The sequence below is a fragment of the Zonotrichia albicollis genome, chromosome 21 (genome assembly GCF_047830755.1).
Source record: "Zonotrichia albicollis isolate bZonAlb1 chromosome 21, bZonAlb1.hap1, whole genome shotgun sequence".
Lineage (NCBI taxonomy): Eukaryota > Metazoa > Chordata > Aves > Passeriformes > Passerellidae > Zonotrichia > Zonotrichia albicollis.
Window position 1 is genome coordinate 9,288,777 of NC_133839.1, and position 23,372 is coordinate 9,312,148.

Genomic DNA, 23,372 nt, shown 5'->3' on the forward strand with positions numbered 1-23,372 from the left:
CTGCCTCACAGGGAGCAGGGCTGGGAAACGGCTCCCAGAGCCTTCCCTGCATGTGAGGGGCTCCTGGGGAGAGCCAGGACCTGCTGGGCTGCCCAGGATGGGAGCAGGGATCCGAGAGCCTTCCCTGGATGTGAGGGGCTCCTGGGGAGAGCCAGGCAGGCTCTGCAGGACCTGCTGGGCTGCCCAGGATGGGAGCAGGGATCCCAGAGCCTTCCCTGGATGTGAGGAGCTCCTGGGGATGCCAGGATGGGAGCAGGGATCCCAGAGCCTTCCCTGGATGTGAGGAGCTCCTGGGGATGCCAGGATGGGAGCAGGGATCCCAGAGCCTTCCCTGGATGTGAGGAGCTCCTGGGGATGCCAGGATGGGAGCAGGGATCCCAGAGCCTTCCCTGGATGTGAGGAGCTCCTGGGGATGCCAGGATGGGAGCAGGAATCCGAGAGCCTTCCCTGGAACATGAGGAGCTCCTGGGGATGCCAGGATGGGAGCAGGGATTCCAGAACCTTCCCTGGATGTGAGGGGCTCCTGGAGAGAGCCAGGACCTGCTGGGCTGCCCAGGATGGGAGCAGGGATCCGAGAGCCTTTGCTGGAACATGAGGGGCTCCTGGGGATGCCAGGATGGGAGCAGGGATCCCAGAGCCTTCCCTGGATGTGAGGGGCTCCTGGGGATGCCAGGATGGGAGCAGGGATCCCAGAGCCTTCCCTGGATGTGAGGGGCTCCTGGGGAGAGCCAGGCTGGCTCTGCAGGACCTGCTGGGCTGCCCAGGATGGGAGCAGGGATCCGAGAGCCTTCCCTGGATGTGAGGAGCTCCTGGGGATGCCAGGATGGGAGCAGGGATCCCAGAGCCTTTGCTGGAACATGAGGGGCTCCTGGGGATGCCAGGATGGGAGCAGGGATCCCAGAGCCTTCCCTGGATGTGAGGGGCTCCTGGGGAGAGCCAGGACCCGCTGGGTCCCACGTGCCAGCTGCAGGCCAGGCTTTGGTGCCAGGTGGGTGAAGTGGTGTTGGTGCATCTCAGAGCCCATCTGGAGGGCAGAGAGCTGTTCCCCTGCAGCACCTGCAGCTCAGGCTGCCTGGCTGAGCCCAAGGTTGTTCCTAAATCCAGGTGCAGGTGCAGCCTGGCTCTGGCTGGGAGCATCCAGGACATCTGTCCAGCTGCACGCCTGCTCTCTGACTTCAGGGCTCCATTAAACTTCCCAGCCTGAGTTAATTCCCTCTCTTCCTGTGTTTGTGGGTTGGTTTTCCCCCTCTCCCTTGCCAAGCTGAGGGGTTCAGCCTGGGAAAGGTTGGACTTGCAGCATCTCCACAGCCTGGAGACCTTCCCATGTCTCCAGGGAGCTGCTCAGTCACTCCAGAGGGACTGGAGATTCCCACATGTGCCTGATCCCCTGGAGTTGGGGCCATCCCAGCTCCTGGACCATCCCTCAGCAGCACGAGGAATCTGGGGAGAAATCAGGAATTCAGGTTTCCAGCCCACTGTCCAAGTGAATGTGAAGGCAGGCAAGTGTCCACAGCCTAGTGGAGGGGCAGAGTTCAAGAGCACAGTTATTTTTAGGAGTAATTTTGGAATGGAAAATGTCTTCCAGCTTAATGAGCTTGTTTCTTATATCCTTTTAAAGTGCTGCTCTTTAAACCAGCTGGTTAAATGATGCTTGCTTTGGGTTTTTTGTTTTTAAGGATGCTCTTAGGTTGAGAAAACGACTTTGGTTTGGCTTATGGTTTTCTCTCCTTTTGTTGCTGTTTGTTTATACTTCAGTGTCCAGAGAGTGAAGTGAGCTAGAGATTTTTTGCTGTTGTTTTCCAGGGCTGTTCCTCTTGTGCACTAACTGCATGCAAAGGTTTCAATCCACTTTTTAACACTGTGAAGTTACACTTTTTAATTACCCCAGTGGTATTTTGCATCCTTTAAAAAAAATTACAGCGTTCAGTTGAAAATGTTGGAGGGGAAAAAAACCTCATTTATTTCATGTGTTGCAGCTTTTGAGGTTGTTTACAGTAGCAGAAAGCTGCACCTCTGAAAAAAAAAAAAAGAGAGGTGACACACGAAAGCAGAGCAGAAGAAACACTGTCTGAATTTGTTTTCTCAGCTGTCTTGGCATTTTGGATATAAACAGGTACCTGGGGCATAAATGCTTCAAGATGCTGATGATGCACAGCAAAGATGTGGCTTTGTGAAAGGCAGCAGAGCCAAATAAATTCCAATGTGAAAGAAAACAGAAATGCCCAATAACCCCCACCCAGCACCTCATAACCAACCACCCACCTGCAGGATGGGGGACAACTGAAAATGAGCAGGTTTGGGCTCTCTGAGCTGAGCTTTGGTGCCTCCCCCTGTGCTCTCAGTTCATAGAGAGGTGTTTCCTTGAGAAAACTCAATTTTTGGGGCAGTGAATTATCCTTTCCCCATGGAAAGGATATTTGTGGATGAAAGGATATTTGTGGATATAAGTGAATTATCCTTTCCCCACCCTGCTGCTCCTGGAGGGGTGGATTTCCATCCCAAAAAGCTCTGTATTGACACTGGGTAAGTGTCACTGGAGCTGCTGTAGCCTCCAGGTCTCTCCCAGCAAATAAACAAACCTGAGCTGCTCCTGCCCTCTCAGAAACACCAAAGCCCTGTGGAAAATCCTCTCCTCCCTCCACTGACATCTCTTTGGTGCAGAGGTGCAGTGCCCACCCACAGGGCTTGGTTTGGGCACCAGAACTGGGTGGGGTGGAACTTTGCAATGGACTCAAAGATGCTTTTTTAGCCATCAGATGCTGCCCCATGAGCAAAGCCAGGGTGTGCAGTGGGATGTGGGCACCTGCAGAGGATGGATCTTGGCATTTTGGCCCATCAGCCCTCGGGCTTGGATAGCTGAGGCTCATCTGCAATCCACAGGACGAGACATTTTGGATTTTAAAGACACCAGAGGTCACCAAGGAGTGGCTTGGACACATGGGGCTCCGTGTCTTGCTGTACCACGACCTGGGGAAGTGCAGATGGGCTGGAGAAGCTCAAGATGAAACATGACAGCAACTGGCCTGAGGCAAGTACAGACCAAATCAGGCAGAATAACAGGAGAGGCTCTTCATCAGGTGCCATGGAAAACACAGGCTCCTGTCCTTGGCTGGGCTCAGACATAGCTGCAGGAGGTGGGGCTGCCTCTCCGAGCTCTCTCACTGCATCTTTTTTTCTCCTCAAGTGGATTGCAAGGTTCAAATGTTTCCCTTATGTTTAGAAAACCAGCCTGGAAAAGCTCTCAGCCATCTGAGGCTCCTTGAAGAGGAATAAAAGCCTTGGCACAGCCATCAGCAAGGGGGGAGAGGGCTGGGGAGCTCAGCTCTGGGGACACGGGGTGGCCACAGCTTGGGAGAGCTCTGCCTTGCACCAGAGGCTTTGCTGGGGTGCAGCAAGGCAAATTCCTGCCTCAGCTCCTGCATTTGAGGTGGGCAGACCCATTCTGTTGACCAAAAGCTGTGCCACCCTCAGGACCAGGAAAAGCAGTGTTGAGAAACTAAGAACAGGTTTATTCCCATTTTGGTGTCACCAGACAAGCTGCCAAGCAGCTGCCACCTTGGTGTTTCTCTTCTTAAAAACATAAAGAAAAACCAAACTCACAAAGAAATGCAATTCCTAGACTAGATCCATTTGAAAAATGTGTTTTTGCCATCTCCACTGTGGTTTATTTGATTAATCCCCAGTGGAGTGGGGAGTGGACTCCAGGGATGAGGTCCTAGCTCTGCATGGTGAGTGAGGGGTCTGCTCACTGCTGGGATTTTCCCAGATTTCATGGGTAAAAACCCACTTGTCCTTCTTTCCTTCCCTCTCTTCTGTGTGTTGGTTTTTTCCTACATCTCAAGGAACACATTCCCCATTTTTTCTGGGATGGTGATGTCTCCCTCTGCTCCTGTCCTAAGAAGGAGCAACAGCTTGTCAGATCCTCAGGAACTCCTGGGAAATGCTGGTGGCAGAAAATCTGGATGTTTTCCACTGGGCTTGTGCCTGTGGGTGGATGGAGGGATGGATGGATGGATGGAGGGGTGAATGGATCCATGGATGGATGGAGGGATGGATGGATGGATGGATGGATGGTTGGATGGATGGATGGATGGATGGATGAATGGATGTGGATGGATGGATGGATGGATGGATGGATGGATGGATGGATGGATGGATGATGGATGGATGAATGGATGTGGATGGATGGATGGATGGATGGATGGATGGATGGATGGATGGATGGATGGATGGATGATAAATGGATGGATGGATGATGGATGGATGAATGGATATGGATGGATGGATGGATGGATGGATGGATGGAGGGATGGATGGAGCCATGGAGGAGGGATGGATGGATGGATGATAAATGGATGGATGGATTGATGGATGGATGATAAATGGATGGATGGATGATGGATGGATGAATGGATATGGATGGATGGATGGATGGATGGATGGATGGATGGATGATAAATGGATGGATGGATGATGGATGGATGAATGGATATGGATGGATGGATGGATGGATGGATGGATGGATGGATGGATGGATGGATGATAGATGGATTGATGGATGGATGAATGGATGTGGATGGATAGATGGATGGATCCATGGATGGATGGATGGATGGATGGATGGATGGATGGACAGGGGTGATGGCACAGTGATTCCACACTTGCCCTGCCGTTGGAGGAGGCTCTCTGTGCTTGGCAGCAGGGTGTAGCAGAGCAGATGACACTCCCTGGTGAGGGCTGGGTTTATCTTTGGCTGCTGGGTGGGCCTGTGCCATCTGCTGTGCCCGGGGTGTCGGTGCTGCAGCGCAGGCTGTGCGTGGGGCTGAGCTGGGATGAGTCAGCTGGCCCTGACCAGCTCTGCAGGGAGCTGCAGCACCGATTTTCTGGTGCAGCAGCTCCGAGCTCGGATCAATAGAAAGAACTCCTTACATGTCTGATCTCTGCCCATCTGTCTCTGGGTTGATTGTATCAGCTGGGTTCAGCCTGATCTCTGTCAAAGTGCCCTGGAAGATCCTCTCCCTCAACAACAATAGTCAGACAACCCTTGAAGTGTGTCTGACTATTCAGACCAGGAATGTGGCACTGATGAGGTTGAGATTTGCAGATTGAAGGCTTTAAGTGGCCCCTGTCTGCCCAGCCCTCTGCAGTGCTTTGCCACAAATCCCATGTCCAGCACGAGGATGTGGTTTTGGGGTTAACACCATGGTGGAGTGACCCCAGTGATCCCAACTTTGCACCATCATCTTTGAGAGCTGCTGCAAATCTCCAGCAGCAATTTGGCATTTAGATCTTTTTATAAGATCTCATTTGTTGAGGGTTTGCCTTTCTCTCAGGCTTTCGTGTTATTTAGTAGGTGTTTCATCTCCTCTAATGTGCCCAGAGGAATCTTGGTGCATCTGTGCTGCTGAAGGAGGGCTGGCATTAAGCAAAAACTTCCCTTTTTCTGATGCTTGGAGAAGCAGGAGTGGGGTTGGAGGGATGTAATTAAAGCAGAGTTTTGAAAAAGAAGAAGAATCCATGCCAGATGGACAAAAGCCACGACACAAATCTGAGTTTACCTGGCTCTGGCAGCACAGCAGGCAACGTTGGTGGGCCTGAGGAGCCTCTGCAGCCCAGAGAAGTTTGCAGAAAGGAACCTCTTGCCTTTTTGCATAACAGCTTTCACATGGCACAGCCTGAGCTCTGTTGACATGCAGCAAACAGCAACGCTGAGAGAAGGAGGGGGAGTACTGGGAATTGGCCCCAGGAGCTGGGTTAATGGGATCAACAGCCAGAGAGGGCTCCTTTAGCCTGTGTCTCAGTTTCCTGGGGTTATTTTATTTTATTATTTATTTTATTGTATTTTTTATTTTATATTTTATATTTATTTTATTTTATTTTATTTTATTTTATTTTATTCTATTTTATTTTATTTTATGCTCTGCTTGAACATCCCATAACCTGCTTCAGCTGGAGCAGGGAAGGAGTGCTCGGGTGATTGTCAGTAAATTGCAATTTTGACATTGCAATTTTTGACATTATTGGAGTGCCTCAGCAAGGAGCTTGGTGGCTTCAGAGAGCTGTGTCTCATGGGCAGAGATGCTTGGGCTGTTCTCAAGCAGAATGGGCTCAAATGTGTTATGGAAAAGTGTGGGATTTAGGGTCTGTGACAGGGTGATGGAGAAAGAGAGAGTTCCCATTGCTGCTGCACAAAGCTGCCTTCCAGGTGTAGGAAAAGCATGTGCAGGTTTCCAAGGGAGGTCATTAATAATAATAATAATGTTATTAGCATCTAGTGAGTGTTTCTCATCTCTGAGCTGCTCAGCTATAATTCATCAGCATGTGACAGGCTGCTGGCAAGATCATTCCCACCCCACAGGATTTGGGACAGGTCTCTCCTGTCTGTCTGGAGCCAAGGGCAGGATGGAGGTTTGCATGGAGCTCCTGTCCCACGGGAGCTGCAGAGGGGCATGGCATGGCCTCCAGGGAAATCCAGCACTGCCAGCCTCAGAGGTGGCTGAGTTTGGGATTTCTGCCTTAAACTGACCTGAATTTTCTTTAGGATTCCCTGATTCTGTCCCTTCACCCACCCCTTTCCCTCTCCAGCAGTGACTCAAAGTGTGGCTTCCTTTGCGGTGCTTTGTCTTTGACCTTTTTATTTCCAGGACCTGTCCCTCTGCACAGGGGGGCCTTTCCCTGTCCAAGCAGGGCCATCCCTCTCCATGCACACACAGAGCTGATTTCTGAGGCTGGGGCTGCTCCTGCCTTCCCCCAACCCCACATTCCCTGGGATATCCCACTCTGGGAACTGACAGAGAGGGGTGATCCTGCAGGATGCTTTGGGGTTTCATGGCCACCTGAAGGGCCTGGGGGTGAGAAATGCTACTCACTTCCAAAATATTTAAAAGGTTTATTAAAACCTTATAAAAAATACAACACAAGACTGAAGAGATAAAATATTACAGTGCTGGGAGAAGATTTTTCTCACCATGTGCTCATCCACACAATGGAGGTTTTGCCTTTTAACCCCCTAGCTCCTCCAAAATTCTGTCCACTGACTCCTCCTTCACTGTCCAGTGATGGAAATCACTTCCTTAAATCTTGATTGGAGGTCAGGTGCTGCCATAGTAATGAGTCAACCCTCCCAAATGTCCCCAGCCCGGGCCACCCCCCTGATAACAGCACAAGGGGGGTAAAACATAACTATAAATCTAAATCTAAAGCCTATAAAACTTCTCCTAACATATATACATGATATTTGCCTTTTAATTGTGAGAGTCAGCCATCACATTGTGGACATGACAGTCTGCTCAGAGAGAGAGAAAGGCAGATAAACTTTCCATGAATTCGTCTGGGAAGTTTTAGGGAGGCAGAGAGAAAGAATGGGGAGCAATCCCCATTGTAATAAGTTGTTTTCCTCATAAGATGTTTTACCAAAGGATGTCTTCTTAATTAGCCAATCATGTGGAATGTGTTGATTTAGTGACCAGTCAGGTCCACCTGTATGGGAGCAGTGTATAAAAGAAGGGGTTCCAATAATCTGGGGCCTGTTAGCTTTCTGACCTGGAGTCTGTGTCACTTATCCCTTCCTGACCCAGTGGTGACAAGAACAACTGACACAAGCAGAGGACACAGTCTAAGCTGCACCAAGGAAAATACAGGTTGGATATCAGGAAAAAGTTTTTCATGCAAAGAGTGATAAAGTTCTGGAATGTTCTGCCTGGGGAGGTGGTGGAGTCACCATCCCTGGGTGTGTTTAACCAAGCCTGGATGCAGCACTGGGTGCCAGGGTTGAGTTGAGGTGTTGAAGCTGGGTTGGACTTGATGATCTTGAAGATCTCTTCCAACCAACCTGGTGATTCTGGGAATTCTGTGATCCTCCCCTGTGACAGTCTGACCGTGGCACTGTCCCTGTGTGTCCCTCACAGCCGTGCAGGAGGAGCGGCAGCGGGGCAAGGACCGCAACGAGAACGAGGTGGAGTCCACGAGCAGCGCCAACGAGGACATGCCCGTGGAGAAGATCCTGGAGGCTGAGCTGGCTGTGGAGCCAAAGACAGAGACCTACATCGAGGCAAACATGGGCCTGACCCCCAGCTCGGTGAGCACCTCTGCCCAGCCCCTCCTGGGGACACCACAGTGACCATCAGGACAGCTGGGGCACAAAGGAGTTGTCCCCTGTGGGAAAGAACTGTTAGAGAACTTCCTTGAGCTAGGTTTCATAAGCTTTTAACTTCTTTGAGCCAGGTTTCATAAGTTTTTAGAGGCTTATAACACACCTAAGATAGCTTAGCTACTTTTGGAGGCATAAAAATTACCAAGATGTCTTCTGTTGCAGTGTTAGAAATGAAAAGGTTTGATGAAAGGCAAAATAACAAACAAAAACTGAGCTAAGTGCAAGAAGTCTTTGCTTTTGATAAAATACTTTATAAAAGTAATTCGTTTCTTTGTTCACTTATTTTAAAGTAAATTGCTAAAGCAAGACTTTTTAGCTTTTGTCTAATTAGCAATTTTTAAGTTTGAAGTGAAGCTCCTTAGGCTTATAAAGTTGCTTTTTCACCTAATCAAAGAAAGAAACTTTTAGGCTTCTTTCTTTCTTGAGAGGACAAAAAATACTCTTGTCACTCCATCAACAAAGGGCACACTCCTGTAAAGAACCAGCTCAAAAATACAATTTTTGGCTCTGCTGTGGGCTCTGTGAGCCAGCTCAGCAGCAGCACAGCAGAGCCAGCAGCCACCAGCATTTGGTGTCTTCTGTCCCACAGCCACAGGGAAGTGAGAGGTGCTGTGAGGAGAGATTAAAAGGGCTCTCAGAGAAGGTTTTATTGTAAATAACAGCCCTCAGTGCTGAAAGGCAGGAAAACACACTGCTCTGAAGAGCTCAGAGTCCAATTGAGGCAATAAACCTGCGTGGCTGAAGTGCAGGGAGATAAGAGCTGGGGAATGAGGGTGTGACTGCTCAGGTGCAGAATTATGCAGCTGCTTGGCTCTCTGAGGAGAGAAAACCTGGAGAAATTTGCCTGTGAGTTGGTTTTCAGGTTCTTTTCCCAGTTAGGAACTTGCATTATAACTGGGCCTGCTTGGAGCAGCTGGGCTGTACCAGGGTGTTGTGTGCATGAGGGAGGGATGGCAGGGAAATGGGACAGGAGCAGCCTGGGCTGGTGGAAGGTGTTGGGATGAGATGGTCTTGAGGTCCCTCCCAACCCAAACCAGTCTGGGATTCTGTGAAGAGTGAGGGGAAATGTTTTGGGCCCTTTCCTGTGAGATTTCCCTTATCAAAAGGGAGAAATCTCCTAATGTGAGAGCCAAATCCTCTGAAATTCCATTTCTGGGACAGACCCTCTGCAGCCCAGGCAGTGTTTAAGGGCAGCCCCCACTCCTCCATAGCCCCATTTCCCATGAAAGAAGTGGGAATAGAGGAATTCCTCTGAAAAACAGCAACTAAAGCTGGACTGAGGAGCATCTCCTGGTTGTCCCCATGTCCTTTGAGGGACTCAGAGGTTGAACTCTGCCAAGAGAGCAGGCTCATGCACTGAAACATCCTGTGCAATTCCTGCTGGGTGGCTGTGAGGCTGAGCTGATGAAATGCAGCTATTCCGAGCAAGTGCAAGGGCTCGGCAGTGGTTATCTTCTGTTACCACAATACTTTCATCTCTCTCTTTATATCAGGCTTGGAGGGTTTGAGTCAGGAATCCCTTCCTGTGGCAGGGGGTTGGAAATGGAGCATCTTTAGAGTCCCTTCCAGCAGAATTCTGTGAGGGATCTGGGAGTCAGTAATTGACTTTTTGGGATGATTTTTTTTTTGCAAAGACAGCTTTTCCTAGCATTCCTTAGGTGGCTCTTGGATAGTCAAGGCTTTGTGGGATGGACAGAGCCAATCCCTCAGCGAAACTCTCCAAAATCAGGTACAAACCCCTCAGGATCAGGCACAAACCCTCACGTGCATTTAGGAGGAGGATCCCATCCCCACAAGGCTGTAAAGGGCTTTATTTGGAGGAGTTAGTGAGGGGCTCAGAGAGGCTCTGACTGCTCTCAGGATCAAAAATCCTTCAGGGGAGCTGGAGCCAGCCTGGTGCTGACTTGAAAACAAACCCCAGAGAGGGAGCTGAAATAAATGGCTTCGTCTGGCACGGCGTCTCCTCAAATTGAAAGCCGGTTCCTGCATAATTCAACAGGCATTACTGTGAACAAGGATGTGTGTTGCATCTAAATAGAAGCAGGAGGCTTGTTGAAATGCCCTGTTATTGTCAAGCACGAGGTGACATTTGTAGCAGGTTTAGCAGATGGATGAGATCAGCAGCTCCCGGTGACGAGGCCACCACAGGATGAGGAGAGGGAAGACAGGGGAGCTGCCGCCCTTCCCCAGAGCCCAGGTGATGGAAAGGCAGACAAATCGAGGCCCTGATAAGCACAGGGAGAACACGAGCTGTTTGCTGTTGGGTGCTTTGATTTGTGCCTCTGCACTCAGGCTGGTGACCTGCAGGGACATTTCCAGCTGGTGGTGCCAGGGTGATTTAGGGATTAGCACCTTTGTCTCCCACATAGAATGGGTTAAAAGGGACCTTAAAATCATTTTAAAAGCACCTTCCACTATCCCAGGTTGCTCCAAGCTCCATCCAGCCTGGCCTTGTGCTCTTTCAGGGATGGAGCAGCCATCTGGGGGGGTCTCCTTCCCTTCTCCCAGGGAAAGATTTTTCCCCAATATCTGCTCTAACCCCACTCTCTCATAGCTCAAATCCATTCCCCCTTGTCCTTGTGCCTGTAGCTTGTCCCTGTCCCAGGGGGTGGCTTTGCCTCTGCCCCATGCCTTGGCACTTTGGGCTCCTGCCCTGGGACAGGCTCCTGGCCAAAAGGCAAAGCCTGTAACTGAGAGCTGTCCTCCCCATTAGGTCTTAATCGGCCTTTGAATGTCTGGTTTCAAGTCCCCATTTTGTGGGAGATGCCTCCAGGCTGCAGTTTTCCAGGAGGATCAGGTGCCCTTGCTATTTACTGCAGGAGGGGATTTGCTTTCCGTGCCCAGGGAGCGTTTCCAGCACTGCCCTGGAGCCAGGCAGGGCCCTCTGGACACTTTTAGCTGCTTCTCGTGCCCCAGTGATCAGGTTCTGCCAGGAAGGGCCCTGGTGGTTCCAGGAATTGCCATCTGAGGTGGAACTGAAGCCGAGGATGAGGCTTTGGAGCACCAGGGCTTGGGGACAGCTTGTGCTGTCAGGGACAGCCAGGGCTGGGGAACAAGGAGCCCCTGCTCATGGTGACAGCCTACACAGGAGCCAGCCCCGATGAAAGCTTTGGCAAAAACATCTGATTTACCTGAATTGCCCTTTTTGAAGAGCTCTGCAGGCCCTTGTTGCTGCAAGGGTTGGGTTCTGCTGCAGCATAAGTTGTGATCCCCATCCCACCTCACCTGGATGCCAGGATTCTCCACCTGGCTGAGCAAACTGGGGTGTCTTGAGGGAAATCAGGGTCTGTGGTGTCCCTTCCTGTCTCTGAATATCAACATTCCCAGTGAGACCCTGAATCCTTCAAAGTTCCTCCTCACACACATTTCTGGGTAAATCCCAGGAAAAGCCCAGTCCCTGCTCACCTCTCCTTTACAGGGAAGAGCCCCAGCTCCCTGGCAGTGAGACTGCCCTGCCCTTCAGCCCTGGGGGAGCTGCTGGAAGGGGTTGGGACAGGGAGGGCACATCCCTGTGCGGTGCCAGTCTGTGCCCATCCATCTCTGCACATGACAGGTGGAAATAATTCCAGGGCAGGTGCCCTGAGCGTGCCAAATCCTGGCTATTTTAAGCCTGGAGAATGGGAGATGTTGGCCACTGAGGCACAGAGCTCTGGGTTTGCTGCCAGGGGATGGGGCAGGGCTCTGAGGGGCACAGGGCTGACTTGGCAGTGTGGTTCTGCTCTGCCCAGCCTGGGAGGGGGCTGTGCCACAGCTTGCCCTGACATTCCAGCCTGCTCTCCCTCTGAATTTACACCCTTCCCCTTGCAACCCAACTTCTCCTGCAGCTTGGAAACTGCTCTTTTAAGGCCATGGAGAGAAGGTAATTGTACCATGCAGGCTGCTGGATATCAGCAGGGATTACTGAAGGAGATGGGAAGGGCTCATACATCCCTGTCCACAGAGGTAAACCCTCCAGACTCACTTGGATCAGCCAGCTCAGCCTTCCCCAGGGTTAAACAGGCTCTTCCAGTTCCTAATCACAAATCCACTTGAGCTGTGAGCAGTTCCTTTAAACAGGGATTTGGTGTGTTTAGGCTGACTGTCCTCCTCGAGAGCAGATGGTTTCTGTTACTGGATAATATTTCAAAGGAAAGGGGTTTTCTCTTTTTTCTTTTTTTTCCTGCAATGCCCCCTCTGGTGCTGGTTTATCGAGCTGGGAGATGCTGGAGTCTGCCCTTCCCCAGGATTCATCAGTCAGGGTGATGGATATGGAGTCTCAGCACTCCCAATTCCCATGTTGGGGCTTGCTAAAAACAATTACAGCCCTTGTGGTGGAGCAGCCAAATCACTTCCTTTGCCTATGAGTGATAACACCCACCTCAGAGATGGCAGCAGGCTGCTCCTCCCTTTCCCTCACTCTGCCTTTTCCAAGTGTTTCCATCTCTTTTTAAATTTATTTTTTAATTTTTTTTGGCAGCCCAACGACCCGGTGACAAACATCTGCCAGGCAGCAGACAAGCAGCTCTTCACCCTGGTGGAGTGGGCCAAGAGGATCCCCCACTTCTCCGAGCTGCCCCTGGATGACCAGGTCATCTTGCTCAGAGCAGGTGAGTGACATCTGTTGGCAGTGCTCAGTGTCCCCTTGGGACAGGTTGTACCCTCAGATTTAGGTCCTGGCACCTTGAAAATCTTTAATTGATTCTTGATAGACTCTGATAATTTGGCTTTTAAATAGGATTTTGAAAGCCTTTCCATGGGAAGTGTTGGTGAATTGGATCCAATCTGCTGAAAAATGGCCCAGCTTCATCTCTGATCTGAGGAACTCAGAGATGGGTGCTGGGTGGCTTAAACCAAAGGAGTTAAACTCTGCCTTCCTCCCAAATTGAGGCTTGAAAGACCAAGCTGGGCTCAGGCCCCCATGAAATTTCATCAGACTGAAATGTTTGATCATAATTAAAACCAGAAAGGAGAGAAGAGTACATCTCACTTCTTCTCCCACCCACCAAGATGAAAATAGAACTCTCAGGGCTTATTTTAAATTTCCTTGTACAGCAGGGGGGCTGCAGGAGCAGCATTTGGGAGGTGGAAGCAGTTGGTTGTAGGAAGGGTCTTCCCCTGTTCAGTGAATTCAAGCTCCTGCTGCTGCACAGAGCTCATGGAGGGCAAGAAACCAGGAGCAGAGCTTGGGGAGGATGAGTTTGAGACATGAAGCTCTTTGTAAGCCAGGGATGTTGAAGTCCTTGGTACTTTTAAAGTTCCTTTTATTTCCCCCTAATTCACTTTTGTCCAGATCCTGCACCCTTCCAGGATGAAAACAGAACTCTCAGGGCTTATTTTAAATTTCCTTGTGCAGCAGGAGCAGCATTTGGGAGGTGGAAGCAGTTGGTTGTAGGAAGGGTCTTCCCTTGTTCAGTGAATTCAGGCTCCTGCTGCTGCACAAAGCTTGTGGAGGGCAAAAAACAGGAGCAGAGCTTGGAGAGGATGAGTTTGAGACATGAAGCTCTTTGTAAGCCAGGGACATTGAAGTCCTTGGTAAAGTTCCTTTTATTTCCCACAGATTCACTTTTGGGTCCTGCTCCCTTCCAGGATGGCTCCTGCAGCCTCTGGGGGAAGGTGCTCCATGGGTTTTGCCAGAGCTGGCTCTGGGCCCTTTGGAACATCCAAAGTGTGGGTTTGAAGAGGATTTCTAGAGCTTCTTGTGAAAGGGGATGAGCAGGGAAGCCTCTCTGTGAGGATCTTTGAGGGCTTTCTGCAAAAGCTGGACTCAGACAAAGCTCTGCCTTTTCCTTTTGGGAAGTGGAACCCAGCCCCACCATGGCAGCTCCAGGTTTTCCTCTCTCTTCAGCAGGCAGCTGATGAAAACTGGAGCTGGAGAGCTCCTGACCTGTGTTCTCTGTTTGTGACCCACTCCCCACAGCAGGAGAGGGGCTGCCAATCCCCTCACACCCCAAATTTCCTGGTGCCTCCAGCCCTGAGCCTGCTGAGCAGCTCCCTGGAGCTCCCTGCTCCACACACCTCTGCCAGGGCCTCAGATAACCTTCCAAGCAGTGGCTCAATGTTTTATTGAGTGGCCTGCTGAGAACAGCTGCCCATGAAATATTGAAGCATTAAAATCCAGCTAAGAGCCTCAGTCAGGCATCCTGGGAGGCAAAACAAGTGGAGCACACAGCTCTGGAGGAGCAGTGCAGCAGCTCTCCTCAGATCCTGAATCATTTAAAAACATTCCCTCTCTGAGCTGTTGGGAAGGGAAGGAAACCTGATTTTTTAAAGCATGTTTTCCACCAGTTTTCTTGTTTCCAAGCTGAGACAGGAATAACCTGATGTTTTCTCAGCCTGGCAGAGGATGCTGTGTTACATCCCTGCAGCTGGGTTTGTAGGGCTGGTGGGGAAACTTGGCAGAGAAATGGAGTGACACAATGACCACTGCTCTGCCAGAGTGCATTCCCTGTCCCAGAGGAGCCAGAGCCACCCTGCTGGGTGAGGAAGGAGTCACATTGTCACAGAATTCTGCTCTGCCACTCCAGAGCTTGGCTGAAATGCAGAACTCTCAGGGGACACTTGGTTGGTCTCTAATTCCAGTTTGCTCCTGTGGTTATGGTGAATTTTCCCTGCTTGCCTCTGTCTTGGCAGCACTTTGGGAAAGCCAGAGTGCATTCCCTGCCCCAGAGGAGCCAGAGCCACCCTGTTTGGGGAGAAAGGAGTCACAGGAATCACAGAATTCTGCTCTGCCACTCCAGAGCTTGGCTGAAATGCAGAACTCTCAGGGGACACTTGGTTGGTCTCTAATTCCAGTTTGCTGCCTGTGGTTATGGTGAATTTTCCCTGCTTGCCTCTGTCTTGGCAGCTCTTTAGAAAAGACAAGGTAGGAAAATCTTCCCCATTTCAGCTGAAACATCCCAGCTCTGCACAGGAACAATCCAGAGGAAGGATGCTGATGAATCCAGCCCTCCTTCAGTGGAATGAGCCCAGCTTGGAGTGGGTGTGGAGAGCCAGCTCTGGTTCCTGTTGGCTGCAGCTGCTGTGGGGCTGTGTGTGGTGAATTCCCATGGATCTGGCTCTGGGAGCTCCTCTTCCTCACAGGAGCAGGGCTCTGCAGGCTCCTTCTCCTCCATCCTGCTCGGGTTTCAGTGTTGCAATCCCTGTGAAAGTGCCAGGCCTCACCCAGTAAATAGCCAAAGAAATGTTCCCGTGGCTGGGGTGGAAACATCCTGTGGCCACTTAGGAAAGAGTGAACTTTATTCCTTGTCAACATTTCTGATGGCACAACCCACGGCTGCAGCAGAAGGTAAATACAGCACACATGGGCCTTGTGTTTATTCCAGGCTGTGAGATGAGTTCTTGTGACAGCAGAGGTGTGGGATATTGTTGTGTTGCTTTTCCAGCCTGGGAAAAAAACCCTTTAAATCCAAATATCCTGGAATAAAATATCCAAAGATCCTGGAATATCCTGGACCAGAATTCCAGAACATGTTCAGCCCAGGGGTGTTGCAGAAGACCCCATCTTGTCCTACTGAAGATGCTGCTCCTGCCTGGAAGTCACCCAGATTTCCACCCTTCAAGCTTGGCAGCATTTCCTCTCATTTGGGGTTTGTTTCAGGAATTCTTGAGCTCAGCCTGTGATGGATTTAGGAATTGAAGAGGTGTTGGATGGAGAAGGGGAGCTGGAAGGTGTGGAGGTCACACCTCCCTTCCCTTCCTTGTAAGTCTGGGCTCAGAGGATGTCCTTCCCATATCCCAGAGCAGCCTGCCCAGCTGATAAGACTAAAATCTGTTTTCCAGTCACAGACGTGGGGCTGTGCAGAGAACAAACCCAATCCCTCCCTCCCAGCATTTTCACGGCAGAAACAGCAAACCCACAAATAAATCCAGAGATTCCATGGTCCCTTTGCAGGGCTCAGGGCTGGTGAATGAACTTCTGTGGCCTGAGGAGGAGCCTGATGAGCTGATAGCAAATGCTGATCGGGCTGGAAGTGCTGGGAGGTGAGGACAGAGGGGAGCTCAGGGCTCCACACCCACGGGGAGCTTCAGGCAGAGCTGTTTGCTCGCTGTCTGCACGGTTTATAGAGGAAACTGCTCCCCTTATTAGCTTTATTTTTAGTGCACTGGGTTCCTGATGGTTTTTTTCCTTTCCCTGACATCCAAGAAAAAGCTGGCTCCTCCTTCCTTTCCCACATCCAGCCACGTTCCTGCACCAGAGGCTCCTGTTAGAGAGCTGATGTTAGAGAGGAGATTTCCTGAGGATCCCACAGCTCTAACCTGCAGCCTTGTCACTTGGATTTTTTAAGATTTTCTAAGCCTTCTGATGCTTACAATCTTGTAACAAAATTTCTCACACACTTTCTGTAAATAACTTATTGTTTTGCATTCTTTTATGGAGGAAGAGAAATTTGATGGACTGTTGGTTTGTCCAGTGTCATTGGAGAGGTGGCACTGTCACCCTCCAATCCACTGTCACTTTTAAAAATCCATAAGAAAGGCTCTTGTTACAGAGGTGATGTTAGAGAGGAGACTTCCCAAGGATGCCACAGCTCTAACCTGCAGCCCCACTGGTTTCTCTCGTGGCCAGGGTGGAACGAGCTGCTGATTGCCTCCTTCTCTCACCGCTCCATCGCCGTGAAGGACGGGATCCTGCTGGCCACGGGGCTGCACGTGCACAGGAACAGCGCCCACAGCGCCGGCGTCGGCGCCATCTTCGACAGGTAGGGTGAGCTGCCATGGCTGTGATCACACATCCTCCGAGCACAGAGACATGTGAGACACAAACCTAAGGAATTTAGAGATTTTTAGAGGAGCAAAGATTTTAGTTAGAGATAAGCTTTGTTGGAGTTAATTGAAATGAATGGGCTGGCCTTGATGAAGTTGAGAGTTAGTGGTTGACTGTCACAGACATCTTTTCATTAAAAATCCTTTCTTAGGATTTTTCTTCTTGAGAAGCTGAGAAGCTTCAGGAACAAAATGTAAACAATGGTTATCTGCTGCTTTGGAATGCAACAGGTGCATCTGTGATTGGCCCATCTTAGATGTTTAGAATTAATGGCCAACCACAGCCCAGTTAGCTTAAACTCTCTGTCTGAGACACAAACTTTTATTATTCATTCTTTTCTATTCTTAGCTTAGCTAGCTTTCTGAGATAAAACTTTTTCTTCTATTCTTTTAGTGTAGTTTTAATGTCATATATATCTTAAAATAATAAATCAAGCCTTCTGAAACATGGAGTCAGATCTACGTCTCTTCCCTCATCCTGAGACCCCTGTGGCCACTGTCACAGTTGACTAATAATTGGTTGCTTGTCAGCACAATGTTTGGTTAGCTGGGTTTATAATATAGAATTTTAAGAAGAATATTCTATATTCTTCTTAGAAGGCTAATTTATTATTTTATGATGCTATATTATTTAAAAGAATACTAAACTAAACTATACTATAGGATACTTACAGAAGGCTTAGAGGATACTAATGAAACTCGTGACTCTCTCTCCAGAGTCCGACACAGCTTGACGATAATTGGCCAATAAGTCAAAATAATTCACAGCAGAAACCAATGAAACAACCACCTGTTGGATGAACAATCTCCAGCCACATTCCAAAGCAGCAAAACACAGGAGAAGCAAATGAGAAAATATTGGTTTCCTTTTTCTCTGAGGCTTCTCAGCTTTCCAGGAGAAAAATCCTGGGCAAAGGGATTTTTCCAGAAAATGTGACAATGACAGTGGGAAACTTAGGGAAAAGAATTGAAACAATTATTTTCTCTCTTTCTGTAATCGTTGTTTATAGATCTGGTTCTCCAGAGTGTGCTGTTCATAGCTCACCAATGGTGTGAGAGGTTTTCACTTTGGGACCAATCAAGTCTCACCTTAGTGAGCCACATTATAAAAGAACCTGCTGCTTTCATTTAATTGCTTTTTGATCCACCTTCTGAAGGCTGCAGTCCTTCATTCCATCCCTGCCTCAGCATCAGGGATGGAGGGCTGGGGTTCCATCCAACCACCTCACCTGGACATCCCCATCCCTGTCTCCACCCCAAACTGCCTCCATTCCTGCTTGAGGGGTCTGAGGAGCCTGGGATGAGGGAGTCCATCCCATGGAAACACAAGGAGAAAACCCCTCCTTGAAACCTGCAAAAATCCCAATGGCCCCAAGCACAGGGGAGGCTGCCCAGTGCAAAAATCCCAATGGCCCCAAGCACAGGGGAGCCTGCCCAGTGCAAAAACCCAACAGCCCCAAACGCAGAGGAGGCTGCCCAGTGCAAAAATCCCAATGGCCCCAAGCACAGGGGAGGCTGCCCAGTGCAAAAATCCCAATGGCCCCAAACACAGAGGAGGCTGCCCAGTGCAAATCAAAGCCCCTTTCATGGGGTCCAGGTGCCTTCTAATGTTACGAGGAGGCCACTCCTTTGTTCCTTTTCATCTTTAATTGGACCAAGACATGATTTTATTTGCACAATGAGAAGGCTCCAGCGATACTCAGCAGGTTCCACAGGCGTGTCCCGAGGGCTCTTTAATCTCAGGCTTTGGGAAAGTGTTTTAAAGCCAGGCTTGCAGGGTGTTTGACCCACAGTGTGACTCCAGATGCTGCTGAAATGCTGATTTCTCTCCCTGAGACTCATCTTGAGTTGAAACCAAATCACCTTTGCTGCTCTGCTCTGTGAGGAAATTGTTCTTCGGACCTGGGTGACATCATTTGTTCCTGTGAGGTCATAAGTGCAAGATCATGACTTTGCTGCAGGATCTAACATGAAAAACTGGGCAATCAGTGGAAAATATTTCAAGACCGACACCTTCAGTAAGAGCAAAGGGAGCAATAAAAATTACTGGCAGAGGAAATTACTTTTAGGTACCTGTTGGGGTGGGTTTTTATTGTTATTTTTTATTTTTAGGCAGCTTTCTCAGGTGCCAGAGCCTCTCAGTGAATGGATGAAGGCGGTTTTTATGGTCCCTGTTGTATCTCACAGGAACTATTGATGTTCCTAATGAGCTATTTTTTGATGGAGGAGGAAAATGAGGCCACATCCTCAGCTGGTACAGACCAGCACTATCCCCAGCTTTGTTAAACGTGACCGGAGCTTCTCACTTCAGCTCTGACACCTGGGGCTTTTAATTCCATTTTGTTTTTTTTTATTGTTATTTCATGCTGACTCTGTGCTTTCTCTGTCCTTCTGCAGAGTACTGACAGAACTGGTGTCCAAAATGAGGGACATGCTGATGGACAAGACAGAGCTGGGCTGCCTGCGAGCCATCGTCCTCTTCAACCCCGGTGCGTGCCTGGCTCTGCTCTCCTGGCCCCTCTTGGCTCTCTCCTGCCCTTCTGGCTCCTCTTTTCCCCCCAAAAAGCCCTGTTGGAATAGCAACGGGCTCTAGGGCAGGAAGGGAGGCAGGGGTGAAAGTTGGTTTGGTTTGGAAAGGACCTTAAAAAGCTCAGCTTGTTCCAAACCTCCTGCCATGGGCAGGGACACCTTTCACTGTCCCAGGATGATTCATGCCCTGTCCAACCTGGCCTTGGGCATTCCCAGGGATGGGGCATCCATCTGAGCACCCTGTGCAGGGCCTCCCCACCCTCCCAGGGAAGGATTTCTTCCCAAAATCCAATCTAAGCCTACTTTTTTTTCAGTTTACAGCCATTCCCCCTTGTCCTGTCAGCTCTCCCCCTTTTAGAGTGACTGTGAAAAGAAAGTTCAGGTGCTTGAGGGAATTGTCCTTGAACTGGAATACATTCCACAAAAGTGGAATCTAGATGTTGTTGAAGAGAAAAATGTGGATTAGAGCAACACCAAAGCATGGAAATAATTGTCTCTGCTTCCCAACCTCATCATCCAACGGGCTTTTATTACCTGCATTTCTGGAAAAGCCCTTTACAGACCTGGAGAGGCTACAAGACATGAGATGTGCTCATAAAATACACAAAACCTTCAATGTTTGACCACAGTTTCACAGACTCTGGGACGGTCACACTGCCCCCTTTTCCCTCTCAGCAGCTGCCCAAGGGATGAGGAAGGTTCAGTGCCAGGGTTTTCCTGCACATTCCAGGGAGCAAATCCAGGAGCCAGCCTGCACATACCTGCACAGCTCTCTGGATTTCAGAGTGGATCTGAGCAGAACCAGATGGCAGCCAAGGACAAAGCTCCCCATCCCTGCCCTCCCTGAGCACAGTTTGTGCCCAAGCACAGCTCCTTGCCTGGATTTTCCCACCACAGCCAGGCCATGCTGTTCCAGCAGGGTTTATTACAATTTCTTGGGTTTGTTTTTCTTCTTGACCAGTTTGGGTTTTTTTTTTTTTTTTTTTTAGTCCCCCCCTCCTTGTAATCAGCAGTAATTTATTGTCTGTAATTTAGGATTAGCCATTTATGGTCAAAGAAGGGGAATCTGGAGAGGTTCCCGTGGCACATGTGCTTGGGGATATCGATTTCTGCACCGTCCCTTTCACCCTGCTAAAAACAGATCCTCGCTGTGCCCTGTGCTGGGGCTGTGCCAGAGCAGGGGCTTCTCCTTCAGCCCCACCAGCCCGGGGCTGGAGGGGGAATTAAACCCTTTCAAATGAAGGTCTGGGACCACTGGAATGAGCCAAAACATTTGGGGCTGGGCTGTGAGATGAGGAAAAATCTGTAATTGTGGGGTAAACCTTCCAGTGCTCCCCAAATCCGTAACTGCAGGGTAAACCTTCCAGTGCTCCCCAAATCTGTAATTGCAGGGTAAACCTTCCAGTGCTCCCCAAATCTGTAACTGCAGGGTAAACCTTCCAGTGCTCCCCAAATCCGTAACTGCAGGGTAAACCTTCCAGTGCTCCCCAAATCCGTAACTGCAGGGTAAACCTCTGAGTGCTCCCCAAATCCCTGGAGCTCAAAGCTTGCAGCCACACTTTGGTGGGGCTGGAAGAGATGGAGGGAGTGCAGGGAGGGGTTTCTGGCTGGAGGTGTTTGGCTGATGTTTGGTTGTTGCCTTTCAGACTCCAAGGGGCTGTCGAACCCGGCGGAGGTGGAGGCGCTGCGGGAGAAGGTGTACGCGTCACTAGAGGCTTACTGCAAACACAAATACCCCGACCAGCCCGGCAGGTGAGCTCCCTGAGCCCCTCCTCGTGCACCCTGTCCCCCTGCAAACCCCCTGCCATGGCTGCTGCAGCTCCCAGAGTCCCCTCTCTGCTCTGGGCTCTGTGTTCCCAGGGATTCCCTGTGGATAAATCCCTCATTTCTACCCGCTCCAGCTCTGAGCATCCCTAAAAACCCTCCCCTGTGTGCAGTGCACAGAGCTCTTTATTCCTCTGCCAGGAAATCCAGCAAGGTGGGCAAACCTGAGGAGCCCCAGCTTCCACTACCCCAGCAGTGGGATGAGCACATGTGGGAAGGGGGGTATCATTTCCCTTTTGGAAACCACGGCTGGCGAAACCGCAGCAAAAATAGGACTCACATGGAGTTAATTTTCGGTGGCAGATGAGCATCATTGCTGGGAAGTGAAAGCCTCAATTGATGCTCTTTTTCTCCCCTCCCTGCCTCCCCCAATCCAGCTGGGAATGGGAGGGGGAATTAGGAATGTGTTCCTGGACGGCTCCGGAGCTGAGTGGGCGCATTTTCCCAGTTACAGCCTGGAGCTGGCAACTGCCAGTTCAGCTCCTGACAGCTTCTTGAGAAACCAAGCAAAGCACTGGAAGCTGCTACTGGTGCATGAATGGTGGGGGAAAACAGCCCAGGCAACTGGGATTTGCATCTCACCTGCATTCCTGGCCTCATGTGGATGATGGAATGAAAAGGGAGCTTTCACAGCAGCGAGTGCAGTGGGCAGAGAGTGCCCTCAGAAGTGAGGCTGGATTTGGTTTTTCCCCCACTTTGGGTCCCAGAGTGCTGGCAGATGAAGAGAGGCGTGTTGTGCAGGGATTTCTGGGGTGTTTGAGGCAGGCAGAGTGAGGATGAGGGTGCCATGGGGTGTGTTTGGTTTGTGGTGAGCAGGGGGGGTGAGGGATGAGCACAGGGCACAGAGCAGGGCTGGTACCTCTTCTCTTCCAGAAAGTTTTATTAACCTGCATTTCTGGAGCAAATCCAGGCCAGACCCTGGACTCTGGATTGCAGAAGAGCTGTTCCTGGCACCAGGAGAGCTGCCTTGGGAATCATGGCCAGCAGCTCTTCTGGATGATTCCCTCTTGCTTTGCACATTGTGCAGGATCTGCAGCCTGGCACACACAGAGGATGGCACAGGGACAGCACCAATCCACAGCAGCTCCCCAGGGCTCTGCCTCAGTGCTTAGTGGTGTTTGAGGGAATGTTTGAAGCCCAGAAGCTGCACCAGGGGCTCAGCAATTTAATCTCTTACTGGCTTTGAGTGTCGTTGGGCTGGGAACCTTCTTGTGTGATGCTCACACCCATCCTTGGTGAGCTGAGAGGTTCTGCACATTCAGGGTGTCCTGAGAGCTGTGCCTGGGCCCTGCTGCCCCCCTGCATCCCTCAGAGGTGCAGGGCAGTGGTGGCACCACCCCAGGTGCCTCAGGAGGGTGAACCCCTGGGATGGGGGGGCCAGGGTTGCACAAGAGCTCCCCAAAGTTCTCCCAAACTCTGGGCATCCTGCTGGCCCCATGGCACAATGTGCTCACCAGCTGGGGCTGCAGACAAGTTCTCCCTGTGGTTGAGCCACCCCTGCTCCATGCTGTGGGATTTCTGCAATTCCCTCTTTTCCAGTTGCCCCAAATCCCCATCCAGCAGCAGCTTGGGAGCACCCTGGAAACACCAAAAGGGAATTTTTCTGCACAGAGAGGCATTCCCAGGAAAAATCCTGCCCTGCAGCCCCTGCTGCTCCACAGGGAGGGCTGGGTGCCTACGTGACACCCAGCAGCCTCAGGCAGTCAGGAATCAGGGCTCTTTTCTCCCCTCCCAGCCCTGGCATGTTGTGCTCTGGGCTGGTTATCTCACAGTTAAACATATCCGAGGGCTGGAGCCATCATCTGGTTTGGTTTAAAGTGAAACTTCCTGAATGGGATGGTAGGGCTGATTTGTTTTTCCTGGCTCTGCTCCCACCGTTCTCGCCAGCTCAGCAGAAAAAAAAAAATTAAAAAAAAAAAATAGGGAGAGGGAATTGTGCATGCATGTAGAATATGTGTGTGCTTGTGCATGTCTCTGTGTGTGTTTTCTGCTGTTCAGGACCTGATTTTGCAGCAGGAAAAGCAGATGACCCTGCTTTGGCCATTCCAGGGCTTTTTCCCTGTCTTGGGAGCGCTCACACAAGGAGGTGACATCCAGTGGCACCTGGGCTGCTCCAAGGCATATA

General features: G+C 50.3%; 1 protein-coding gene across 1 annotated transcript in view; it reads left to right on the plus strand.

Annotated features, from left to right (window-relative positions):
- RXRA (retinoid X receptor alpha) overlaps nucleotides 1-23,372 on the plus strand; it is a 108,013-nt gene that overhangs the window by 78,862 nt on the left and 5,779 nt on the right. The window contains exons 5-9 of the mRNA XM_074556567.1: nucleotides 7,908-8,077; nucleotides 12,609-12,738; nucleotides 16,698-16,830; nucleotides 19,292-19,383; nucleotides 21,070-21,175. Coding sequence (XP_074412668.1) covers nucleotides 7,908-8,077; nucleotides 12,609-12,738; nucleotides 16,698-16,830; nucleotides 19,292-19,383; nucleotides 21,070-21,175 — 631 coding nt within the window. The remainder of the gene's footprint in view (nucleotides 1-7,907; nucleotides 8,078-12,608; nucleotides 12,739-16,697; nucleotides 16,831-19,291; nucleotides 19,384-21,069; nucleotides 21,176-23,372) is intronic.